The 18,233-nt window shown below is 40.3% G+C and overlaps 1 protein-coding gene across 2 annotated transcripts in view; it reads left to right on the top strand.

Moving 5' to 3' along the window:
• Positions 1-18,233, top strand: part of pcdh11 (protocadherin 11) — a 113,400-nt gene that overhangs the window by 16,195 nt on the left and 78,972 nt on the right. Inside the window, exon 4 of one of the 2 annotated variants that reach the window (XM_047023852.1) lies at positions 3,732-5,609. The exons of the other annotated variant lie outside the window; for it this stretch is intronic. Coding sequence (XP_046879808.1) covers positions 3,732-3,815 — 84 coding nt within the window. The 3' untranslated portion in view covers positions 3,816-5,609. Of the gene's footprint in view, positions 1-3,731; positions 5,610-18,233 lie in introns of those variants that run through there. 2 annotated transcript variants of the gene reach the window in all.

Below are 18,233 nucleotides of genomic sequence, written 5' to 3'. Positions count from 1 at the left end.
TGTATTTGAGGTCAGAGAGGATTAAAGAAATGCTTAGCTGTTTGATTGACACTTCATAAAACAAGCAAAGGCTGAAAGCGAGCCTAACAAGAGGGCCTTGACTGACAGGCGTAGCTCCACAGATGGAACTTCGCCTCATCAGCTGATTGAGTGCGCCCGGACAGTCACAGAAACATCCCAAAAGAGTGGCAACACAGCACAGGTCTCAATTAATAAGCCCATATATTTTCCATTTCCGTGCTTGCAATATTAAGCTGTGTCTTTACTGCACTCACAAAGCTGGGTGGGCAGAGAGCCTCATTTGAATGCTAGGGTACGGCAGGGATTATGATTCCCTAAGAGATGTGCCAAATGCGAAGTGCCCTAATAAATAAGAGCCGGCAAGGGAAATAAATGTAAATCAGAGGTGAAGAGAGGTGGCCTTGCTCTGCACTGACATGCGGAGCAGAGCAGAGTAGAACACCACAGGACAGAGACTGAGTACTGCTATACCGAGGGTCACAGGGATCAAGGTGATGGAGGAGCTGAGGGACCCATATACTTAAACACAGAGCAGGAAGTAGGTTCGATAAAACGCCTCCCATGCCGATGTCCACTTAACCCGTTCACTTTGCTCCCTAATGACCCACTTTCACGGTTTTAAAGTGACACCTAGATTTTAGTCATAGGTTTTTTGCTTGGACCTGGATGTCTGTGTAGGTTTATCATTTGTCTTAAAGAAAGCCAAGGGTTGTTTGAAACCCCTCTGATGTTGTCTCTTTTCATACGTGAACACCATGTTGAGCCGTGTTATTCATTTGATATCAAATATCCAGCAGACTTACCTGGATCTTGAGGCTGAGGCAGCCCATAATCTATCTACATTTTCACATATTTTTTTATTTTATTGTTGCTTGCTGTTATTTTGTTTATGGGTTATTCACTTATTTAGGTTCATCATTTACTATAAAAAATTGATTGCCTGACATGATGTAACATGTTGTACCTGTGTACTGCGTTCCACAGACTTTTTCATTTTTTCATTTTTTTTCATTTTTTTTTTCATTTTCGTTTTTTTCTATTTCAATTTTGACCTCATTGTAACCCTACTCTAAACTACCATGTCCTTTGTTCTTTAATTTTCCCATGGCACCGTTTTTTGCAAGTGACTGTATATCCCTTGATATATTGTTCTTGTTAATGTCAGAAAAATTCAGTTAAGCCCTGTCAAAAGCATCTTAGCCATTCTACCTACAGCATGCCTATAATCCCACTTACAAGTTGTCGAATGCCTTTCCACTAAAATCAGTTATGGTTAAAGCATAGTATGCTGGAATTTTCAATCTGTTTCGCAGTCCCAAATTCTGTTTGTTTTTTTCTTCCTTGTTTGAATATATTCATAGAATTGCACTGATGTTACTCATCAAAGGGAAAATACCATCTGCAAACCTCATTTAAATATGAATGAATTCATGACTAAGTAAACATTCTTCACAATCTTCTAGATAATGCTGTATCAGCCGCTCCTAGGGCAACATCTTCCATTACTCGCATTACTCGAAAGGCTGAAAAGTAGCCTACGTCAGTGGCCTAAAATGGGACATTATTGGACTCTCTGACCAATACCCTTAATGATGGTAAGACAATGGTACTCAGTAATCTAAATTTTTTACTCCCTGTCGCCTTAAGCTATCGTAAAGTGATACCTCCCCTTGCTGTTAGATTTCCCACCAGTTTTAAGTGTGCTTATTTAAAGCATGTGCCAGGAAAAGCCCTACCATAAAGTCAGGCCTGATGAGAATCTGCTGCTCCAGAGGTTAATTAAATGCATCAAAGGGTTAATCACTCGTAATACAATATGATTAAAATCACTGTAATTAGGTTTTGGATGAGGCAGATAAAAAGTTGTTAAAAATCAGTCTTTAATAATAGCAGGCGTACTACATATAGGTGACGCTAGTCCTCAGAATTTCTTTGGAAGTGACATGATGATTGACAAGAACGTCTTTTTTGACCCACTTTATCAATGCTTTGAACAAAATCTAGTTTAAGCCTAATCTTAAAAAGATCACTTAAAGCCCCACTTGAAAAATATGGATTTCATTGTCTTAATCTAGTAAAATGAAAGTGTTTTGTGTTGTTTCAGCCTTTGTCCAGTCAGCGCTTAACAAAAGCTTCACAATCAACATTGGCACTGTTCATTCTCTTATACGATAAAAATGTCATCCAAAACTCCAAAATACAGGAGGTAAAAAGCAGATTGACAAATGTTTTCTGCATGGAAGTGACAGACGGTGATTTAGTGACTTTGGCATGATTCCTCATTCACCCCCTACCTAAGCAGTGCAGGATAAAGCAGACAGTAACCCCCCATCCATTGAATCATAATAGTCTGTGTCACAGGAGACACTTGCAGATGAAGGTCAACTGGATGTTTGACAGGATTTACGGACGTTCTCTCTAAAGAGAAAAGCTTGTCAAAATACTTCAGAGACTACATATTTACGGCAGCATATGGTACGTAATACAGTAAGAGCTCCATTTGCAGATTCCAATGCTTCACAAGATCCTCTTTCCCTATACCCCCTTCCTCTTTTCTCTTATTTTTCCACTCATCTCTTCCCTTTCTTTTATCACCCCCCCCCCCCCTCGGTTCTCAGCCGGTAATATTCGAGGTCAATCCCCCATGGTGCTAGGGAGCCTCTGTCTGAATATGTGCTTTAGACGAGGCAGATCAAATGAGCACCACCCTGCTTGAGTGATCTTAGACACAGACATGAATATGTAGGAGTAGAAAGGCCAGTGCACCTCTTTGTTTGTCCTGTATTTCCAGGGCCGTGGTGTACGAAGGGTCAGTGTCAGTGCCGACTAACCTCTCACCACCGCATTCCTCAAAATTCCATCTACATATTCATGGCATACTGTACACATGCATTATCATCTGGCTTTTTGATCCCAGAGTAGGATGTGTTGACAATTCTTTGTGTAATTCATTATTTATTCACATCAAACAGTAAGACAATTGCTCTTGCTAAATAGAAGCTACAAGAATCCCATAGAGACCGGTCCTCTATCCACATGTTGGTGAGGAGCATGGACTCATTAGCCATCCATGTTCAGATGTTCACAACTTCTGTTGTCCATGCTGTTCACGACTTACTCTGCTGCAAGTAGTCATAAAAGTGTCTTCTCTTAACTACGGCTAGGTAATCAAATTGGACGCCAGTTTCTTGCGTTAGAGCTGATTGGAGCACTTTTTGCCGAAAGATCACTACTGTAATCTTGACTCAAGTAAGCAAGGGGTAGGTCGATTTTTTTACATGATTCAGATGTTGGCAGGGCTGTCGTTTCATTTGTTTAAGGTTAGTGAATGTCAAATCTGGACAAATCAGGAGACCCATCACAGGGGTCCCAGGGACCAAATTGAGACAAACTATGTTTCCAGGGTAAACTGCGAGTTTTGCACTAGGGTGGTGGAGTCAAATACATTTTTAAAAATCGCATGCTCTGATAAGTACTCCAATGCTCACGCTTGTAACACACATAGCATTCTTCAAGGAAATCTGACCAGATAATGGCCACTGTCAGCTGTGCCTTGAAGAATGTTTTTTTTTTTTTTTATCTCTTTGAAATCAATGATTGTATTCACTGTTAAGTTAGCCTCACAGTGGAATACAACAGTTTAGGTACTCAGAGCTTATTGATATTGTAATTACAATCTCCCTATATCTGTCTGTCTCTCTATATTTCAGGAGACGGCACTGAAACCACCACTCTATGGCACACTCTGTGGCACAGGTACAACTCGCTCCCACAGGATAAAAATCAATCTCTAGCTCCCAGTACCTTGAGAGAAAAAGAGAAAATGAGAGGGAGAGAGAGGGAGGAGAGGGAGGACTGAAGAAGTGAAACAAGTACTTTACTGTCTCCACAGCCTCAAAACACGGCCTAGAGAAGAATATGTCTCGCTCTTTCTTTCATTTTTATTTATAATTTTTTTCTGACGGGAGGAAAAAGATGAACTTGAAACAATCACCCCGAGATGAGACACATAGTGTTGCCTGTCTGAAATTTGACAAACCTCGACTTGTAAATCTGTCAGATTTTTGAAGGTTTGAAATGCTTTCCTTAATCCTATGCCATCACTTTACCTTTGTCATAAAAGACGAGGCATTCTGAACCGTTTCCCACTCTAATCCTCCCATCCCAACTTGTAAAAAGCAGCATAGAAATACAGTGGATAGATCTGTAAAGTATGTTTATATGTATGTATGTAATCTATCACAGAGTTGACCGTGTTTATATTTATTAATTCTTTTTTGGCCTTGTTTTTTAAAATCTGCCTGGTGGCTATTTTTTGTTTTCTTTTTTTTCTGACTTGCTTTTTTGTCCATTGAATTTGGGCTAGCTCGTGGAGATGGTGACTGACAATGTTTTGATGCTGCAAGGTCTACTGCCAGTGGGCCTCTTTGACTGTTCTGCCCATGTCATAGTGTACTTTTTGTCAACTATTGCCTCTATCTTTTCCACTTGCAGTGCCACACTGTGTTTGTGAAGAGTGTGGCTAGCGTTACAGTGCATGGACTCACAGTACAGAACCGATAAATTTGAGTACTTACCAATATAACTCCACAATATTACTGTGGAATGATTCGGGTGAAAGTAGAAAACGTTTAATACTTTTAAGCTAAGCCACAATCATAAGGGACTGAATGCTTATGGTTATAATCAAAAGCTGTTTATGTATGACAGAATAGAGAGGCATCATGCTTAACCTGTGTGTTGCTGTCAGCTCAAAGTCAGAGCCGATATACCCTGTGAGATATCATTTAAATTATTCCAAATGGTAATACCTCAGGCAGACTTCTAGGTTGGCTTGAGCAAGCTAAAAAGGGACAAAGGTCTGTGCAGGTAATTTGTATTGCTGCGTTATTTATCCAAGCAAAATTGAAGAGAAGTGTTTTAAGAGAAAGTGCATCACCAAAACAGACATAGAATGAAGGCTACATTTTAAACAGCAATAAGGTCAATATTTAGGCGAAGAGTCCACTAAATGGTGCACTTTCTGATCTTAAAGCCTTGGTTCATGGTATCACACACACGTATGCCTCTTCTGTATTGTAACACTCATTATGATTAAGTCGATACTTGATTTACCTTTTTAATACTAAACTAGTCAATGGCTTGGTGGGCTTAGCAGCACTGTTGTCCAATGTTAATGGTTAACCTAAAGATTGCTTTGATAGAAGAGGCTGTATGGCACAACATAAGTAACAATCAATCATTGCTATAGGTGGGAGTATCAGATGTAATTATGGTATCAAATGCATCACTACAACTGAGTAGGAACCACAGTATAACTATACATAGCATTATAGCACTGTGTAATGAATTAGAGTTGCCTGATCTTCTGGGAGAAGAGAAACCCATACATGAGGAGAGTTTTTATCCTTGTTAGGGAGATGAAGAACCTCACTTTTATTAAATGTGAAGTACAATATGCACCTTACATAATCTTTGTAACTGACTTTGATTTGCCAATGTGTGGAGAAAACTGTATATAAATGTTTTGTTTATGTACGTATGTGTGCGCTTCTGGAATTTATTAAAGTCTTTTGCATTGTAATGCACATTTCCACGAGTCTTTTTCTTAATCAGGAATATGCACTGCACATCTCTGTGCAATTATTTTTTGATTCCATAGTTATGGAATATCCCAACACTAGCACTCATTTTGATATAAAGTGTGCATGTTTTTACTTTTATTGTATGTATTGTTATTTGTTATTGGACAGAATAGGTCAACCACAACTAAGGCCTTTTAACTTTTGTGGCAGTCTCATTGGTTGTTTGGACTCACCTAATTGGATCCTTATTTCAGCCCAAGGAAAGAAAAAAAGAAGGCACCTTTATTTTCGTTATTTTCCCTTTTTATGTTTGAAACGATAGAACTTTTGAGGAAATATTTATGAAATACATTAGTATATGTCATGGACTAGATTACAGTAATAACAGTTGAAGACACATTTCTGTTAATTGAAGAGCCATAGCACTATAATGTTGGGCTTTCTTTAGAGAAAGCTTTTATATTCTTACAGTATCTTCTAAGGAGACATCACGCACACCGGTGATACAATCAGCTAACACATAATAAGGGTTTTTCACACCTAACAAAAGGTTCACACTCACAACGATACGTTTAAAGTGTAGTATCTATCTATTTGTGTATTTGATCCCAAACGTGCACTTGAAAGGCAAAACAAGAAAAGACATAGGCAACCGAATCTGCTTAATTGCTTATCAAAGTTCCCTCATATTTCAGAACTAAAGAAGCTAATCATTTCCCTTGAGGGAATCGTGTCCTTGGTGATTAAAAGTAGTGGTACACACATTCACATGAGCATGCATAGCCTTGCAGAGGAGGGTGCGCAAATGTCAGCCTCCTATTAATAGCTTAATGTAAACCTGAACTCCTCTCTCTAAATGGCCTCTTTTTCATTTGCCGCTTGCTAGCTGCACTAGTGTGAAATGAGGAGATCTCCTTGCAGGCTCTTAGCCTGCTTGACTGCATGACATCAGAGCTGTGTTTTTGTTCACGGTGTCACCAGATGATAAAATGTTTTCAGAACTGCTAGAACCTAATGGCACAAGCGCTCAGATGCAGCATTGTTAATGAGTCTTTAAGCGCACATAATGATTTCAGTAGCATGGTATTGTGCTGTAGGTTTCAGTTGTAAATTAATTTTGAAGGTAAACTTGCTTGACTATTTTAATGCCATACTGTTAAAAAAAAATGTCATTATGAATATCATTATCATTGATTTATTTAAGTAACATAATACCTCTGACACATCTTGTTCCTGTTTCATCCCCCCCCCTCCAAAAAAAAAGAAAATTGGACAGTTTGGATTTATTTATGGCTGTTTCTGAGCATGTGCCTGTGATCCCAGTCAGATCCCTTTTAGTGCATTTCCTGTGATTTTATCATGTGTAAATGATTTTTAAAGGTTGTCCCATGGTTGTATTACAGTTTGTCACTGAGAGGAGAGCATTCGGGGATGCTTACCTGACATATTGATTCATGATTTATGAGGTTGTAGTATAAGATTTCATCTCACAGTCCAGGAAGCTGGGCATATATTGTAAGTTTGATTACACATAATGCAATGATATGTTTGCAGACACAAACACGCACAAACACACCCACAGAAATGCTAAGCGAGTTCTTCTGCTTCATGTTGAAGTACAAGTGCATGTGGTTATGCCGTTTCTTTATTTCAAACATTTTAAAGGCTTGAATCCTTAGGTTCTATGTAGGCTTACGTTACACATGTAGTCTTGTATTCTCCTATGTTCTGGTTCTGTAGTGTACTGCAAATTGGATTTCACACTGAAGTGAAATAAGCACAACCTAGTTAAAGAAAGCCATATAAATTGACCATGTCGTGCACTATGTATCATCGTGGAGAAACCCATAGAGAGATGACCCGATTTTAATCCACACAACCTTGAGCATGCTAATGTCTGTAACCACTAGGTTGTCGCTGTGGTCAATCACCCCCTCTATTATTGTAACGCTACACCATAGTCCGGCATAAATCTGGAGTAGGCCTACATTAGTGACATGCTAACATCAATAGAGAAAAGCTGTATTTATTCTCATTAGCATTGATTTGCTAATTACCATGTTGGTTGCTAAACTCATGATGTCATCCTCTGCCTGGTTGAGAATACTTTTCAGTTTCCATTTGTCATTTTGATTACAGAAGGGTACTGTAAGCTTACCAAATACCAACCTATGGTTTTCATAGATGTTGTAGTTTGTGTGAATCAGTGTGTCTGTTTTTAACTGACCTTTCTAAAGAAAATGTGTTTTCACATTTTCACCATTTGTCACCATTTCACAATTTTCTACAAAAATGTTATAAGAAATGTTTAACTCATTGTTGTAATAATTAGATGTTAGTTTGTTAGCCTAGGTTTTTCTATCTTAATGGAGGCTCTGACTGTGTCCCTGTTGCTATGGTTACTCATTTTAGAAACAGATATTATCTAGCCAGCGCATTAATTTTAGAACGATAAACATACAGTTTCACTGGAACTACTAAATACGTGTCCATTACATATTCCTTTATTAGGAATTAATGGACACCAAATAACTGTCTGGATATGCTGATCGATGGCAAGAGGCGCGGCAACACCGATTGGTCATTTGGCGATAAACCACACCCTCCTGGTTTTTTACTTAAACAGTGAGGTGTGAATAGGAACAGAGGCTAACTCTGGGGCAGGTATGATGTGTCGAGGCCCTGTGGTCTTGCTGTCGGCTTGGGTAGAGGCTATTAATGCTTGTGCTGTGCAATGGTGCAGGAAACAAGACGGCGCTGTCTTGCTGTTGCTTGCACTCAAGGTAGCACTCCACACAATTGCTGCCAAATCTCTGCCAAACTGAATAATTCAATCATCCCATATCCACGGTAGGCAGTCTACCTTTGTGTGTACAACAATCAAATCAGTAACGGAGGCATGGCGAGTAGTTTCTCTCCGACACCAAGTGGCTCTACAGTGGAGAGATTGTTTTCATTGAAAACAATTCGGTTGATTAGAGGAGCTGTGACTGTGGGCAGGAATGTGAGCAACATTGATTTCTGTTATAGTCCTTGGTCCTTGTTTAACAGTTATCTCAAACACACACAGTCAGTGTGGGATATTTACTGTCTGATGGTGATCTGATGGTTTTTTAGCTGTCTTTGATCATAGACATCTTGGGTTTGTCAACAATGTATTCACTGTATCTCAAACACAAGGAATACAGGAAATGAATGAAATGCATTATGCAGAGCTGTGTTGTAAATATTACTAAGATCTTGTAGTCTTTTCGAGTATGGCTTAGTGACCTTAAATCCCAGAATACCATGTAGGGCCTCCTGTAACCTTCACGATGCTCACAGAGGTTTAGTCTAATTCTGTCAGTAGTAGATTGCTTTTTCAGAATTCATGTTGTGAAGGTTGCCATAGAGAGAAACCTGTTTCTCTCTATGAACAGATATCCCCTTTTCTGCCCACATGTATTCAACATGAGGTTGAGAGACCATGTAGAGCTTTACACATAATCTACACAGGGGAACGGTTTCAAGAAGCACTCAGAAAAAGGAAAAGGGGAAACCAGATTTAATTTAGTAGAGCTTGTTTTTCTTTGTGCGTGAACAATGTTTTTGTTTGGCAAAATATCAAGAGGCTGGTCAGAGGCACAGTATCAGAAATTCACGGGACATCTGTGCCTGAGCTATTGCCGCTCACGGGTTGTTTGCATTGAAATTCTTGACTCATTTTACTCCCTTTGAAGCATACAGTGGGAAACCTGTCCAGCAATCTATCATGCAGTGGAGTCAAGTTTTCAAACCTGAGCACGTTTCCTTTGGGTCATTGTTTTACACTATGTAGCAGTGTATGTCGTGATATCTCCCATTGACTTATCTCCAGTGTGTGCCTGGACTGTAGCAATTTTCTTAAAGGACTTGGTTTCCACCAGCCCATTGATTTGGATCGAACAAGCCCTTACAATATTCAGGGGTGATTAGACTCACAAATGAACATATTTCCTTTGATTGGAGCCATGTAAAGACAGGGCTTCCCCTACCAGCCTTTTACAGAGAGGCACACATCTAAAGGCTGTGTGACTTTCAAAGAAACAAAGAACCAGCTAGATGTTGAGGACACTTGCATGACAGGAAGGGCCGCGGTAGGGGGGGGGAGGTTAAAGGCTTTGCATGTTGGTAAGCTAAAGGTAGTCAGACCCAAGGGCAGCAGTGACTTAAGACGCAGTCCAGGACCATGTCTGCGGCCGGTCTAATCCCGGTAATCCCGTACAGAATTCTTGATTTACTTTTGTAAAAGAGATTGGGAGATGATAAGAAGCCGTCCCCTCCTCAGAATAGCGGCTAATCTGGTTTGGACAGAGGACTCAGCGGTATTTAGCCGGCCTTAACATTTGCCCCAGCAGATGGTGGCGAGGGGGGCAACCTTTTGCATCCTTGCCATCCGCTGTGGACAAAAAGAACAGTGGGATGATAATCAATGTTGTTTATTTTGCTGCTTGACTCCTTAAGTACTTTCAGCCAGATTATAGGCTTTTCCCGGGATAATCGGAGACCGCAGACAATTGCCTTTTTTCCATCCTGAAAGTATCCCCCTGCGAATGCGTAAAGAAGGCGATTTAGAGTGGATGCCGGCTCCTAATTCCTGATTAGTCCCATTCCAAACCCTGCTAAAATTAACTGGGCAGTGTGCTAATCACCACGTCTCAGACACCCTCTGTTAATAGGCAGAGTGGACATCCCATATCCAGCAGGAAAAACACATCCCAGGAGAGATATCTCATAAGTACGGCGATTTTGAATGCTCCCTCGTGTTCAAAGTGTTGACCGGGCTACGGACACGGGATCAGCCGGGGGCTGTTGTAACACATTCAGAGCTGTGACTAGTGCTTTGACTCCTTTTGTCTTTCACAAAGGACCAATCCCCTCTGGGTGTTTTCTTTTATTTATATATTTTTATGCAAAGCTTGGAAGTCTATCATGAACAACTTTCTGTCCCTGTTACTGCAGTTACATGCGGCCTTGCTCAAAGCAAAATGCATGTAAAAAATGATTGTCTTGGACATTGAAATTATTCTTACTTTAAATACTGGAAGCATTGCTTTTTTTCTGGGGAGTCTAGCAAGGCAATCATTCTTATTACATTGAGTGCCTAAGCATGACTGTATAAACCATTAAGTCCCTTATATCCGTTTCCTAAACCCACCTCACTAACCTTCTGCCTCCGGCAGCCTTCACAGTCAGAACTGGACGCCTGCAACAAAGGCATTTGTCTAATGAGATCACTGCATTGACTAATTAGAGCTAAAAGCAGTATGAGTGGGATGTCTGAGAAATGCTTTGCATCTGTAGTCATTTCACTAAGATCATTTGATGTTTTCTGCTCTTTGTATGCAGGTGTATGGTATAATTTGATATTATGGCTGTCTAACTCAATTTGAACCAAACAAAAGCCGACACGGTACTCCGGTAGAAACCTTTCAAAGACAAACTCCATAGTCATGTTTCTGAGATGTTCTCACACTTAATATACATTGCCTTTTCGTATATGCAATCCATTCAGCTATATTATACTGTGATTACAATTAACTGGGAAACAACAACAATGTGAGTCTTTTACGTATCATGTTATTGAACTAGATTAATGATTCGTTTATATACAGAATCATGCTTTTTTAATGAATGCACCCATTGATGGCACAGGCTTCGTAATTAAGGAAATGCAAAGGAGCAATGCATGTAGTTTGAAACCACACTGCCACAATTCGAATACTTGAAATGTTGTCGCATGACCATTTCCTTTGGTCTAATGGCTGTAGCTTGACCTTGGAGATCATAAGCTACTAGTGCACCCTACCAAGAATCAAACTAGAGTGTACAATCTAACATATGAATTCATCTCACAACTTAGATTTACTTTTCCACTTCTAAGATGAGCCTGGAAATATGAAACTCAGTCGAGGACATTGTGATGGGTGTTCTTAAATAATGCGTGTGATATTCATTGGTGATGATGAAGAATTTATGGGTGAGCTGACTTCAAAAAGAAAAGCGCTGCATTCTTGAAATAATTCATACAGATTATAACTGATCGTACTGATGCCTTTTTTGTGTGGTTTGCTGAGCAGTGGTTTGCTTGATTAGCCAGATGGGGATTATGAAGTTAAACTGTAGGTATTCACCGTTATGTCAAGTCATGAACTTGAAGGTAATCAGTGTTTTTTAACTCCCCCATCCACTGCACTTTCACACCCAATATGCTCTTTGTCATTAAACTGTACCTTGGGTGTAATTGTAACTACCGTTTTCAGTCGAGAGCAGTATCAAAAGAGTTCCAACTACAGCCTTAATAGGATTTTCCAGCTCCTCTGCCATGTTTTACAACCTGGTTGAAACCTTTAAGACAAGAAGCAGTCTCCTTTCGCAAGCATTTTGGTTTCACAGCTCCCTCGTCGACAAGTACATTTGCAGTCAATCTGTGGCAATTACGGTGGAAGAATTAGATTGAACTGTGATTTTATTATCTCTCCTTTATTCCCACATCTCTTTTTCGGTTAATTCAAATCATGGTCTATCATCTATTCAGTGCTTTTGAGTGGTTTTGTCAGGTAGGTTTTGCCTCCAATGTATTCTCTATTGTCACGAGTCAACACCAGAAGGTTGGCTGAGTAGCCTGACGTTTGTTCCAGGCAGATTCACTGCATACATTACCAGCACATTGAGACTCCAAGTGCACATGTGGTGCAGCCTGAGGAAATGGACAACACTTGGGTAAATTGCGATCACCGACCTCATTGTATTGTGTGGTTGATTGTGTTCTCCCCACTGAGATAATGATTGTGCCCCACTTTGACTTTGAGGCAGTGACCTGAAATAAGGCCTGCAAGTGAAATCGGAGCCTGGATGAACCTGGAAGTGATTAAGGTCACACCGACTCACCACATTTGTTTGACCCTCCTGGCTTGCATCGACCACCGTCTGCATTCTGTGGGGAAGGTTTTGTGGGATTTCTCACGATGCAAACGTTGGTCAGTGAAAACATGTTTGGGAGGGTGTCACAATGATAAAATGCCTCCGGCAAGAACAATTTCGGATTTTCTTGTGCTCCCAATTCTCCCGAGAGGAGTGAAAGCATGTTTTCTATTGTGCCTGACATAACATGTTTACAATGGCGGTAACCAATCAGAACCTGTCTCCTCTGATAGCTAAGAAATGCTCTGATGTGGGCTTTTCTTCTAGCCACCATTTTTGCATACTAGGATTGACTATGAATGAGGGCAGCTTTTCTGCTGAAGTTTACCTCATCTATTTTCACTTAACAACAGTGTACAGTTTAATCAATGACTGCAGCAAACGGTGCACTCCTCATATGTCTAATATTTCTTTGTACCCTTTATGAATGCTGACTACACAGAGGGCATCTTACTGAGGTCACAAATTGTCTAATGTGTAAGTATCACTGCAAGTGCACAGTAATGCAATGTCTCCGTGTCAACCATTAGTGGATCAAAACTAAACACTAGTGACTAAGAAAATGCATGCACCCAAAGACAAGGTATTTGTGCATTCCGTCGAGGAGCGTCTATCAAATGACTCAGGCGTGCTGTGTGTTTGGCAACCCGCTCAAGCCTTCACCCTGTTCCAGGAAATACACTGAAGCTTGACTTTCTTTTAAAATTAGACTACACTCTGCTCTACGATGCATAATTTAGCGCTGTGACTGAAAAAGACAGAGTTTCTGCCATCCCCCGGTCTCATTGACATGGTACTGACTGGTTTTATGCTTGGGGGGAAACATGGATAACATGAGATCATGTCTGCCTCTAGAGGCAAGCAGGAACTGAGTGGTTCTCCGGCGTGTTTCTTAGTCTTCCTGTTCACTTGGGGATCACTACATACAGTGCCCTCCAAAAGTATTGGAACAGTGAGGCCAATTCCTTTATTTTTGCTGTAGACTGAAAACATTTGGGCTTGACATCAAACGATGAATGTGAAACCAGAGATCAACGTTTCAGCTTTTATTTCCAGGTATTTACATCAGGATCTGATGCACAAATTAGAAAATATCACCTTTTTGTTCGAACCCACCCATTTGTCACGTGAGCAAAAGTATTGGAACATATGACTGACAGGTGTGTTTTGTTGCCCAGGTGTGTCCTATTACATACATTATTCAATCAATAAATACCACTGAATGTCTACACTCAGGTTCAGATTGGGTAAGATAGGTTGTGTCTATGCAGACTGTATTCAGAGGTGAAAACAACATGAAAACCGGAGCGCTGTCTTTGGGTGAAAAACAAGCAATTGTGAGTCTTAGAGAAGATGGAAAATCAATCAGAGCCATTGCAGAAACATTGGCCATAGCCAGTACAACCATTTGGAATGTCCTGAAGAAGAAGAAAACTACTGGTGTACTAAGTAACAGACGTCGAACAGGTAGACCAAGGAAAACATCAGCAGTTGATGACAGAAACATTGTGAGAGCTGTAAAGAAAGACCCTAAAACAACTGTTAGTGAGATCAGCAACAACCTCCAGATGGCAGGAGTGAAGGTATCACTATCTACTGTTCGCAGAAGACTTCATGAACAAAAGTACAAGGGCTACACCAGAAGATGCAAACCACTCATTAGCAAGAAGAATAGGAAGGCCAGGCTGGAATTTGCCAAAAAGTACAGAGATGAACCTCAAAAATTCTGGGACAAAGTTTTATGGACTGATGAGACAAAGATTAACTTTTACCAAAGTGATGGAAAGGCTAAAGTTTGGAGAAAGAAAGGAACTGCTCATGATCCCAAACACACAAGCTCATCTGTGAAACACGGTGGAGGTAATGTCATGGCTTGGGCTTGCATGGCTTCCTCTAGGACGGGCTCATTAATCTTCATTGAGGATGTAACACATGATGGCAGCAGCAAAATGAACTCGGAAGTCTACAGAAACATTTTGTCTGCCAATTTAAGGAAAGATGCAACCAAACTGATTGGCAGAGCCTTCATCATGCAGCAAGATAACGACCCAAAACACACTGCCAAAACAACAAAGGAGTTCATCAGGGGCAAGAAATGGAAGGTATTAGACTGGCCAAGTCAATCTCCAGACTTAAACCCTATAGAGCATGCATTTTACCTGCTTAAGAGGAGACTGAAGGGAGGAACCCCACAAAACAAACAACAACTGAAAGAGGCTGCAGTGAAAGCCTGGGAAAGCATCAAAAAGGAAGAATGCAAAAGTTTGGTGACGTCAATGGGTCACAGACTTGCTGCAGTTATTGAAAGCAAAGGATTTGCAACTAAATATTAAGTCTTATTCACTTAAATATGTTTTAAGTATATCTGTTCCAATACTTTTGCTCACATGACAAATGGGTGGATTCAAACAAAATGTGATATTTTCTTAGTTGTGCATCAGATCCTGATGTAAATACCTGGAAATAAAAGCTGAAACGTTGATCTCTGGTCTCACGTTCATTATTTGATGTCAAGCCCAAATGTTTTCAGTCTACAGCAAAAATAAAGGAATTCGCCTCACTGTTCCAATACTTTTGGAGGGCACTGTATCTCCTACTATGAATTTAACACTAAGATAAAAACATCCTCCTCTGGCGCGCATGTAAATCTAAAAAACAATATAATAAAATAATGAAATCAGCTTCTGCTTTCCCGGGAAGGACCACAGGGACTTGCTATTTTTAGAGACAACAAAGGGATTGCCAGGGGTGTCCGGTCTGTGACTAACTTATATATATATATATTATATATATATTATTATTTTTTTGGTTGTCATTGTACAGCACTTATCTGGGTGCTTAGACATGGGCTCGGAGAAAATGGAGGCCAAATTAAGTGCTTGTGTAGCCCTCCAGACAGGCCAATTACAGTTCTATGAGATCAACAGATCCATGGATGGTCTTCCGTGGAGCTCTAGAATGTTAGATGGACCATTTCCTGTTGTGTGTTCACCACTTGTTTCCAGTCGGATCTCATTGTGACAGTTAGTTATATTCTATTTTGGACAAAACATAACATTTTGGCATACAGTTCGTCCTGTGTAGAAAGTATCACCTTTTGACATTTACCTTTACTATTTCAATGTTGAACCCTGTAAATATGGGTTTTGTCCATCCCTGCAGCATCATGAGTAATGGCCGTGAGACAAGTAGTTTGTTCCGGACGCGGTAGCCCTGTAAGATGACCCTCCTACAGGGAGGTGGTGCCGTGTCACTTGGACCCAGATGAATGCTCAGTGTGATACCAGATTATTAGTCATAATGCTGTTATATTGTGGAACAGGCACAGCAGCAAAAGGCCCAGGGCAACAAAGAACAGTGTGCTCTAGTCCACACCATTAGGAACCCCAGGGCTCTCAAGTACATGCTGTAGACTCACACATTCACATTACTGAGAACTTGGTGAAGGACGATTTCCCTGGTAATTTACCGGAACTGCATTACCTCCTATGTGCTCATTGCACCGTTTGACCTTGAAAAGGTGCATTTCCTGATATTTTCAGATTCTGGCAAAATGACACTTGTCTTTTGGATGTCCTTGAAAGGTGGAAATTTCCATTCATGTTTGTTAGTTTTGTCCTCCAAAGGTCCTTTGAAGGCAATATACAGTTTAAACTTCAAAACACTAAGTGCTTGATTCCCAATTAAAAAACATTATCTAGCTGCATTCCAGCGGCTACCACACTCAACGCATAGCACTACTCCAAAACATGAAGGTGTGTGCTGTGAAAGCCTATAGTAGGCCTTGTAAAAGTGGAGCAGGGTGTGCATGTATGTAACATAACCAAAACCATCAACATGTCTTTAAATGTTGCAGATTAGGAGCCTCCAAAACTAACCGTCTTTGAATACTCAACTTTAAAGAGGAAACTTAAAAGGCAGAGCATGTCAAGACAGACATTCTCTGCAAACTGAGGGTTCCTGCTTCTTATCTGTTTGATTTCGCACTTGGGGAATTTTTCTTCATCTCTCTCTTCAAACGTCAAGTGCCAAAGTCATTTACATGCACCAGAGGCGACGAGGAGAGTTAAAACAAAGGCACACAACGTAACAGTGAGTGTCCAGAGGCGAATTATGAGGAAAATGAGCAAAATGGGAGGAGGTTTAGAATGGGGAAGGAGGAGAGGAGGATGAGGAGGAAGAAAGGTTGCGAGGGCAGTGAAACACAAAGGATAATTCAATTTGACTGGGACTATCTGCCGCTTCAAACAACAGGGGTATTGCCCTGGTCCTCCAAAATGAAATTTAAATTAATAAAGTATGAAAAGCTTAATAGCGTTACAAATTAGGCAAATATATTTTCATTATCTTCCATCATTAGTTTACTTGGTTTAAAACCAGGAAGGCTCAAGTGGTGCTATCTGATCAGGTGTAATTCCTTTTAAACAGATACAGGCCTATCTCAAACTCAAATTACTGAGGCGCTTGCAAGACTGCCAAGTCCTGTCTTAGTCCGAATTGCTGGCTAGAGATTTCTAGAAATGAAGCAAGACATAGCAACAGTTGCTAAATAACACCCATTAATATAATCATCATGTAAACAGTGTTTCAGATAATGCCTGTCACACTGAAATTCAAAGAAATCCATATTGACTCTTGTTCTTCTATCAATAACTCATTTAACGTAGTATTGTGCTGAAAGAAAAACACAATGGGCAGAACAGAGAATATGATGTAGCTGGAGTAATCCTTTAGAGGACTTATCCTGGCATAGCCTACAGGGGAAATCTAACTGGGGAAGTGAGATTCTCCTCCCCTTGCATTCATTGTTGTTATCACAGTTTCCAATCCCACTTTGTTTGGCGATATTGCATTGTGTTCTTTGATATTCCAGTTAATCCTTCAAGTGAAAAGATTGAACCCAAGATTATGCTGATTCAATGAACATTCAATGATACACTTACTCATGTCTGCAGCCCCTAAGGCAATGTCATGATGTGAGTTACAAATGTGCATGTGTGTGTGTAGGCGAGCATTAGTGAGTGCGTGCATTGTTTAAGTAAAGTTCTTTCCTTCTCCCCTGTGTGGGAGACTTTGATTGTTACAAGATTGTACGAGTGTTACCATCGATGCCTTAAAACCCCTTAGCAACCCTCCAGCTATACTGCTACATGCTACAGTAGGCTGTTTGCATGAACCTGAACACTAATATGGAGACCCTGACATTGGTGCTTTGTGTTTTATTTCTCATCCTTTTGGGGCCAAAAGCACACCCTAATTGAGTCTAAAAACTGTCCAATTTGGCACAATCAGCAGTAAAGCAAAGTATTTGGTACAAAAAACTTTAGACTAGACCTTCACCAAAAGAGTAATGATCTTTCTAAAAAGTGATCCTGGACACCTGGTCACTGGTTTCGATGTGATAAGACAGAGATTGCTTGCTAAGTGTGTTTTAAGGCCATGTGCGGTGGGACCACCAACCCATAGTGGATTACTTATTGGTAGGCATGTTTGCAAACCTAGCAACTTGATTTATAGGTAGCGCTTCAACAACAAACCACAAAAGTGGGTTGGACAATTCAACCAATTGCAAGGCTTTATTTTTCAGCATGAATACGCTCAGATAGGTGAGGTTGCCTAGTAACAAAACTAAACCAGCTCCTATTGTTTTAAGAAAGATGTGGTACGGGGGTTATGAATTTCGTC

The sequence above is a fragment of the Hypomesus transpacificus genome, chromosome 1, assembly GCF_021917145.1.
Source record: "Hypomesus transpacificus isolate Combined female chromosome 1, fHypTra1, whole genome shotgun sequence".
NCBI lineage: Eukaryota > Metazoa > Chordata > Actinopteri > Osmeriformes > Osmeridae > Hypomesus > Hypomesus transpacificus.
This window is presented reverse-complemented; position numbering and strand designations above follow the sequence as displayed.